This window comes from Quercus suber, unplaced genomic scaffold (genome assembly GCF_002906115.3).
Source record: "Quercus suber isolate HL8 unplaced genomic scaffold, Cork oak 2.0 scaffold_1119, whole genome shotgun sequence".
Taxonomy (NCBI): domain Eukaryota; kingdom Viridiplantae; phylum Streptophyta; class Magnoliopsida; order Fagales; family Fagaceae; genus Quercus; species Quercus suber.
Window position 1 is genome coordinate 46551 of NW_027070523.1, and position 9048 is coordinate 55598.

At 32.2% G+C, this 9048-nt stretch overlaps 1 protein-coding gene across 3 annotated transcripts; it reads left to right on the plus strand.

Annotated features, from left to right (window-relative positions):
• The first annotated feature begins 734 nt into the window (after window positions 1-734).
• LOC111997356 (UPF0481 protein At3g47200) lies at window positions 735-7553 on the plus strand. 3 transcript variants are annotated; one of them, XM_065769341.1, is made up of 2 exons: window positions 735-939; window positions 4332-7553. In XM_065769341.1, exon 2 carries the CDS (start codon window positions 6081-6083, stop codon window positions 7329-7331), a length of 1251 nt encoding a protein of 416 aa, XP_065625413.1. In that variant the 5' UTR covers window positions 735-939; window positions 4332-6080; the 3' UTR covers window positions 7332-7553. The 3 variants fall into 3 exon arrangements, with proteins under 3 accessions (XP_065625413.1, XP_065625414.1, XP_023885206.1); XM_065769342.1 differs by having other exon boundaries at window positions 6004-7553; XM_024029438.2 differs by lacking the exon at window positions 735-939 and having other exon boundaries at window positions 2422-4435; window positions 6004-7553.
• Window positions 7554-9048: the final 1495 nt, after the last annotated feature.

A 9048-nucleotide genomic window follows, 5' to 3' on the forward strand; every position in this document is an offset into this window, starting at 1 on the left:
AATTGAGGATATTAAAATTAATGCTAGGTTTTTTAATCAATTACATTACTCTCATATTAAGAGAGAAGTTAATAAGGTTGCTCATAATTTAGCTCAACAAGCTTTATGTATTTCAAATTTTGTTGTGTGGATGGAGGATGTTCCACCATCTTTACTTCCTGTTGTCCTAGCTAATATTGCTAGGTTTTCATATTAAAACAAGTTACGTTCCCCCTAAAAAATAAAAAATAAAACTGAATTTATTTTGCTATTATCAATTATTTGCCTACTTCCTCCTTTTTAAGTTTAAAGGTTGCAATTTAGTTTTATTTTAAAGTATCTATTTTTCAATCATATCATCAATATAAGACTTTTTTTTTTCCAAATTAAATCAAGAGTTATGTAATTTAATTAGTAAGCACTTCTTACTACTTTTAACTGATATATTCAAAATCCAAATTATCAAATTATTAGAAATTAAAATTAAAAAGAGAGGGGGACAATGTTAGCTGTAAACAATACATTATTTTATAAGCTCAATTTTTAACTTTTAATTATTATATACAGATTTTTAAAATTTCTTTTTTTTTCCTTTCCTCACTTTTTCAAGGCACAAATACCCTTTCATTAAAAAATTTCAACAAAAAAACTATACCTAACCTTCATCGTGTTATTAGAAGTGGACCATATCAGCTATACCTAACCTTCAGAGTTCAGAGTGCTGGCTGGCTGGCTGGCTGAAGTTGATACAAAAAAACAGGAGAAAATGTGACGAAAGGTCACGGAGAATAAATGGCGGAATAGTTGAGTCTTTATACTTTATAGTATCTCACAATCTCAAAAGCCCTCTCCCATCTTTTTCTTTTGTTACTTTTCCCACAAATCGCATCTCGGTCCGGAACTCCTACCTCTCCCTTGCTTGCTAGTGCATAGTGCTACGCAAACAATATGTCAATTGAGGTATGCTTTAATAATATCATATTTCCTCCTTATTAAAGTTCCATGTCTATCTACATATTTATTTAATTTCTCGTTATTTATCTTGCCGAAAATCATCTCTTTTTTATACTAAAATCTTCATAAGCTGTTTCCATACAACAATTATCTGCTGAATTTTCTGTCTTGTTTTTTTATAATTTTTTTAAAATAATGAATCTAACGTAATTGGTTTTAAAAGGGTAAAGAGCCAAATTGGTATTTTTGTATATAGTATGGATTGGTGTTTGTAAATAGCACCTTCCAACATGTCTCTTTCTTCTTCTGTTTTTCTTTTATATTTACCCCACCATTAGATCCATTGTTTTCCTTCTCTATTATTACTGGTATTTTCTACCGTGATCCACAGTGGGTATTTCAGGGGCAGAAAAATTCTTTCAGGTTTGAGGAAAAAAATTTAAACCCTAAATCTCATTCCGGCCGAATCTTTAATTTCGGTCGGTACTGATTGAAACGGTCCGAAGTGGGCTGAAATTTCATTGAAGGTGGAATAGAGTGGCTTACCTTTCCGGTTCATATATTGGTATGAGATTTTTCAGCCGTTTTGGCCAAAACGAAACACTATCCATAACATTGGACAAAAGTAAATTGAGATTTCAAAGCATAAAGCATGTGGACGGGGATAAAAAGAGAGATAAAATGTAAAAAGTGGAGACAATGAGCGGACAAGAATAAAAGAGATGGTAGGATATCTCTATATATAAAAGAGCCAATGAGTCAGTTAGAGGCTGTTTGGATTGAGTATTTTCATGACTCAATTCTCAGTTTTCATAACTCAATTCTCAAAAATGGTGGGACCCATAGCAAAATACTCGTTTGCCTGCACCAATACTCTATTTCCATAACTCTGTTTCCAATACTCAATTCTCTACTTTTTGAGTTATAAGTTATGAAAACTGAAAACAACTTTTGGCTGTTTTCAGTTTCCAATTCTCATAACTCAATGATATTTTTGTAATTAAACATACAAGAGGGACCCACTGTCATAACTTTAGCCACCTTTTCAACTTTTTTTTTCTCCTTTCTTCTTCAGTGGGTTCGGTCTTCTATCTGAACTTCTCTTCTTTTTTTTTTTTTTTTTTTCTCCTTTCTTCTTTAGTGGGTTCGGTCTTCTATTTGAACTTCTTCTTTTTTTTTTTTTTTTTTTCTTTCTTTCTTCTTTCACTGGGTTTGGTCTTCTATTTTTTTTTTTTTTTTTTTCTTCCTCCTGGGTTCGGTCTTCTCCATTCCTCTGGGTTCCTTTTTTTTTTTTTTCTTTTTTTTTTTTCTTCTTCTTCAGTGGGTTCGGTCTTGTATCTGAACTTTTTTTTCTTTCTTCTTTCACTGGGTTCGGTTCAGTCTTCTCCTGGGTTTTTTTTTTTTTTTTTTTTTTTTTTTTTTTCAGTGAGTTCAGGTTTCTGGTACTGAAAAAAAAAAAAAAAAAAAAAAAAAAAAAAAAAAAAAAAAAAAAAAAAGCTGCACCAGTGACAGTTATGGGACCCACAAATAGTGTGAAAAATATTGAGTTATGGAAAATGAGTGATGGTGCCAAACGGGTGTAAAAAATTAAGTGATGAGTGATGAGTGATGAGTTATGAGTGATGAGTGATGAGTGATGAGTGATGGAAATTGAGTGACGGAAATTGAGTGACCAAAAAAAGTGGGCCAAACAGCCTCTTAGTGTTACAGTACTTGCACTACACACTTCGGTTAGGGCTGTCCACGAGTCGATTTGGATCAGTTTTGGGTCTGATCCGAACTCAATCTGATTGGGTCAGGTGACTGAGTTTTGGGCCCATATTCAACCGAATATTCAAGTTGGACTCGATGTTTTAGGTCATCGGTTGGGTGAGTCGGAGTTGTCGGTTAGTCGGTTAGGGTTTCAAATAATAAATCTTTGGTTTTATTTTATTTTAATAGCTGATTTCCATAACAAATAAAATCAATGAGACATACAAAAAGAGAGATGAGAAACCAATATTATTTACCCAAAAAAAATTTAGAGTGAGAACTGAGTTGGTGACGAGACAATAGTAGATTGAGGAGGAGATAATGGTGACAACTAGGCTTTGGAGGGAGAACTGTGTGGGGAGGAAAAACAAGAACAACCCAAGTTGATTTCTTCAACCTTCAACCCATATTAATCGTAGGCAGAGAGAGGGGTAGCAGCTAAGGTTTGTAGTGAGTAGTGAGCTACTATGGTTTGGAGTAGAGAGAGGCGAAGAGAGAACTAAGGGTCTGAGAGTTTGAGTCTTTGAGAAAGTGAGATTGAACTAAAGAGTAGGCTGAAGAGGTTAAAGAGAGAGAGAGAGAGAAAGAGAGTTATTGTGACCATGGAATTAGATTGTGGCTATGGGATTTGGAATTGTGATATCATATCAGATCAAAACAGTTATTTTTAAACTATAATTGTGATCATGGGATTTTAGTTCTTGATTTTAATTTTAAGTTCTAAAGGTTGATTTGAAATTTGAGTAATTGTGTCATTTTGATATGAGATTGTTACTAGAGCTGTCATGTTAAAGAAAAAGTAGTCTAAAACACTGAAGCATAATTTGTGACTGTGGATCTTAAATATTGCTTTTGATTTAAATGGTTGATTTGGGAAGTGGGAACTTGTGTCAAAAAATTCTGACTACTTTCCAGTTACTGAAAAGTTAGGGTAGGACATGGTTGGGTAGGGCTGTTCACGGGTCGGTTCAGATCGGTTTTGGGTCTAATCTGAACTTAACTTGATTAGGTTGGGTGACTAAGTTTTGGACCCGTCTTTGACCGAATATTCGGGTTGTAACCGATGTTTCGAGTCATCGGTTGGGCGGTCAAAGTTGTCGGTTAGGGTTTCGAATAACAAATATTTGGGTTTATTTTATTTTAACAGCTAATTTCCATAACTATATATATATATATATATCAATGAGACATACAAAAAGAGAGATGAGAAACCGATATTATTTACCCAAAGAAAATTTGGAGTGAGAACTGGGTTTATGAGGAGGAGACAACAGTAGATTGATGAGGAGATAATGGCGACAACTAGGCTTTGGAAGAACTGAGTGGGGAGGAAAAACAAGAACAACCCAAGTTGATTTCTTCAACCTTCAACCCATATCGATCATAGGTAGAGAGGGGCGGCAGCTAAGGTTTGTTGTGAGTAGTGAGCTACTATGGTTTGGTGTAGAGAGAGGTGAAGAAAGAACTAAGGGTCTGAGAGTTTGAGTCTTTAAGAAAGTGAGATTGAACTAAAGAGTAGCCAAACATTATTGTTGGGTAGCCAAACATTATTATTTTAGTAATTCGGTTAAGTCGGTTAATTTGGTTGAAATATTGTATAATTTGAAACCCGAACCGAATATTCAGTTATTCTTAAGCTGTACCAGTGACCGACCACTGTCTACATTCGGAGCTGCCCATGGGCCTTCAGGTCGGGCGGGTATAGTCATGCGGATTGGTTGGCCCGGGTCCTTGGACAACCCTAACTTTGGTATGTTCAATTCTTTTTTTATTTTTTATTTCATAGTGCTTGCACTACAGTACTTTGATTTGTTCAATATCCACCGTTATGCTTGCCTTCGCTGAACTTGCTTATATAATTATAAAAAAAATATTAATAGAACAAATTCTCACAATATTTTCATAATTGTTGAGAACTTGAGATGTTAATTTTTAAGAAATAATAAAATATCATACTAGAACTAACCACAACTAAAAATTAAGGTATTGTGAAGAAAAAAAAGTGCTACATCCATAAGTAACATTTTTATAACAAATCTTAGGTAGTAAATTGTTATTCTAACTTAAACTTGCCAATTACTTTTTTACCCACTAATAATAACCCATAACAACCTACTACTTATGATTTGTAATGAAAATGTTGTGAATATAGCATTTCTCTTGTGAAAATATTAAGACATCTTGTTGTTGTTACAATATTTTCACAATTGCTGAAGTATCAATTCTTTATAAGTCAAAGTAAAATATAACAAATTTGTAAAGGTATTATGAAAATGTTGTGCTATTCTTTGTGTTTCTAGAATTTTTTTTTATAGTCAATTTTTGTTGAGCCAAAAATTCACAGTTTCACATACAGTTTTCTTGGGTTGAATTTTTGTATTTTTATTTTATTTTATTTATGCACTATTTTAAGTATAAACACATAGTTTTACACACAAAAAACAAAACAAAAAACAAAAACTTAGGATTAAAATAATTTTCATCCTTTATGTTTGGGGTAGTTCACAATAATTTTAAAATCAAACAATTTCCCCCTTGATATTTTGGAAAAGAGAAAATATGTTATATTGTTATTCTCTCAATTAAACTCTAATGAAAGCTTATAATTCTTAAAATATTGCAATGTGTAGTGGCTAAAATATTCCCACTAAATTTTAATTTCCCAAAAATTTTATTCATGTATTTTAAGTTTTAGATGATAATAATGCTTAAAAAGTTTGAATGGTAATATAAGGTGTTTTATTTGTTATAATGAGTGGGTATTGCCTTTAGCAAATAGGTATCAAAATTCTTATACAAATGAGATTTATTTTGTATGACATATATTTTTTATGTATATAGTTTCATACATAAATATATCAAAAAGTACTTTCTTTTACCTACTAAAATGAAACAATTCAATCTGGCTATTTAATTACTCTATGTCTCTATCAAACTAACAATGAAATTATCTATTTAAAAAAAAATAACAATGAAATTAAATTATTAAATTAGTACCAAAATTATTTGTTCAATTAATTATCATTTCAAAAGAAACCATTTTAAAATTCTTCATTCAAAATTACTATTGTCATCCAATTAAAATATTTGCAAATCTTTTATGTGATCAGATTTACAGGACAATGAAGGAGGATGATTAAATTAAAATTTTATAAACGATTAAATATAAAATGATCATTATTCTTGTAACAGTAGTGCATTTTAACATATTAGAAGATAGTGCCATAGAATGAACTTTGAAGTCAAATTACAGCGTGTTGTACTTTACACGGGTCATCACCTTAGCGTTTTTTATCCTAGTGGCACTTATCTTGATAGATAGGAGGCTCTTCAACTGCTTCTGGAGACGAAACTGCTTATGGAGATGAAAATTTGGAAAATAACATCAGAGAACAATGTTTAAAACGGCGGAGCAAGATATCTCAATAAGGAGTTTGGGTTTGATCAGTGTTCCAGTTCACCTTCGCAAACTGGATGAGCAAGCCTTCACTCCTCTGCTTATTTCAATTGGCCCTATTCACCGCTCCAATGCAAAATTACAAACCATGAAAAATTGTAAAGTACGGTTTTGTGAGTGTTTCATTCAACGGGCTAATATAAACTTGCAGAATTTGGTATGCTCAATAAGAGTAAGGGAAAAAGAAATTCGCTCCTACTATGCAGAGACTATTTTGTCCAGCATAAGCAGTGATGATTTTGTGACAATGATCATGGTGGATGGGATGTTCATTCTTGAGTACTTCTTGAGAGAATCTAACCCAGATTTGTGGGGGAACAATCCTATGATAGCGGAATGGATGCCTCCAGTTTTGAAATTGGACTTGGTATTACTTGAAAATCAGCTTCCCTTTTTTGTTTTAGAGATGCTGTTCGAGCAAGCAAACTTTCCGGCTCAATTAAGGTTAAAGCCCCATTCTTTAAAGGAACTTGCTTTTGAATTCTTTCAATGTTACAACTTTCAAAAGATGATCCCTCGTTTTCTTGAGCAAATAGAACACTTCACAGATCTACTTAGACTCTTTTATGTAGGTGTCCAATATCTGTTTAGAGGACCTGGAGGGGCTAAACTTTCATACTCTGCAACCCAGTTGCATGAGGCAGGAGTCAAGTTTAAGGGAGTCGAGTTTGATGAGAAGAAGGGATTTTATAGAGGGGATAGACGCTTTCTTGACATAAGCTTCGATTTTAAGAATGGAGTGTTGGAAATCCCATGCATTAAGTTAAATGATGAGAAAATACGTCTTATTCGAAACATTATTGCATTAGAGCAATCCAATTATGTAGGGGACGCATATGTTACGGATTTCTTTGTCATCTTGAATTTCCTTATCAATACTTCCAAAGATGTAGATTTACTTTGTGATAAGGGAATCCTCGTTAATTACCTTGGCGACAACAACGCAACAGCATCAGCTGTCAACAGTCTTAACACCAATATCTTATGGGATTATATGAACTCTGATTACTCGAAAATATGTGAAGATTTGAATGCATTCTATAAGAAACCTTGGCATAGATGGAGGGCAACGTTGTGGCGTCAATATTTTAGCACTCCTTGGAGAGTTGCTTCTACCTGTGCTGCTGTTATCTTTCTGCTACTCACGGCCATACAAACTGTATGCTCTCTAAAGTCCACTAAATGGTGATAGACATGCAGCAGTTTTGCTGATCACTTTAACATTTGTTATCTATTAATTATCTTTTGTTTTCAGTTGTTACTATTTTGAATAAGGGTTTATCCTTGTCATTAAGAAGTATTTTTGAGTGTGTTAGTGTTGGATTTGGATCAGATAAGCATAGTGCTTATGATCTATATCCGTTTAATTATCCTGTTGAGTGCTGTAATTCTATTTAAGACTGCATGTTTTTCAATAATAATTTTATTTGAAATTTTATCAGAAACTTTAATTGTTATTTGGGAGTTCTAGTTTTTACTAGATTCAAATTGGTTGCAAGGAGAAAGGACAAAAATTGTTAGATCAATTTTCTATTGAGTTATTCTATTCCCACAAATAAATTCACAAAATTTTCACAATTTTTTTATGTGACAGATTGTGACTAGCTTCTTGTCCCTTTCATGTGGACCCTTTTTTTTCTCTCTCTCTAATCACAACCAACCACAGGGAGAGTTGTGGCAAAAATTATGTATTTTTTTGTGGTACTAGAATTTTTATTTTCTATTTCCTATTGAAACTACAGAGGAAGAGAGTAAGGAATTTTATGAGAATTTTTATTCTGGGGTCTACATTTGCATTAGCAAGTCAAAAACAAATATTATGCGTTAGGTCTTATCAATAAATAAAAATACTACTATAAAATATTTATTATGCGTTACGCAAGATAAATAAATAAGCATGTTATATTTTGTACAAATTCTGGGAAATTTTGATTTGTACATCATGCACCATGTATGCCAAGAATACCGTGGCTGATCTGTACATTTCCAAATTTTTATTTTTGATTACAAATTATTTAGGCAATAGCACTTCATGGTCACCACTAATTTTGGAAGTTCCAGTATTTGATTTGCCACTGCAATTCAAATACTCCCATGAGGCTCACCTAAATTAAGAATTGATTTTCAGAACTCAGCTGCTTTCTTAGCAAAGATTAATCTCAATACACATTATAACTTTAGAACGTCCAAGTTCGACATAATAGCTTCTTTTTTTTATATACAAAGTTTGACATAATAGCTAATCGGCAAGCTATTTAGCCTTATTAATTGCATGAATGGAGAGAAGAAGCATTTTAAAGAGAAACCCTTTCCTTTAGCTATTATCCCCATTCCTATTCTAGGAAAGAAACATTAGAAACATAATTTTTTTTGTTACTGGTTAAGATGATTTGTTGTAATTATAAAAATAGTCACCAAAATATGACTTTTATAATATAAAAATTTATGAAAAAAAAAGTCAAAGAGAAATGAAAATCCTGGTACCTAATTTATTAATTCCTACGTTGTATGTTGTTGTTATTTGGATGGTCATAAAATGGTGTGACCTTAAATTGAGATAGATTTATGTTGACATGTATCCTTGTACACTCATTAAGGAGGCTTCAAAAAGTTCTTACCTGCATTTGGAAAATAGCAAAAACTAATAAAAACAAGGAATCAATTGTATTATAAAATTCAGTCTTAATGGGTGCCCCTCCTATCTTTTTTTTTCATTAATTTTATTTTTATTTTTAAAAAAGACCTAATAACAGAAACCATAAGACAAATTTTTTTTTTTTTTTTTAAAAAGACCTATTATCTTTTTTATTTTTTAAAAAAACCCAAGACAAACTAGTGTTTACCACCAACTAATGTACTGTGAGTTTTTTCCTTCTTCTTCTTTTTTTTTTTTTTTTTTTTTTTAA

Bases quoted from the DNA above. Each gene is read 5' to 3' on its own strand.
- LOC111997356 (XM_065769341.1), top strand. From the start codon at position 6,081: ATGTTTAAAACGGCGGAGCAAGATATCTCAATAAGGAGTTTGGGTTTG.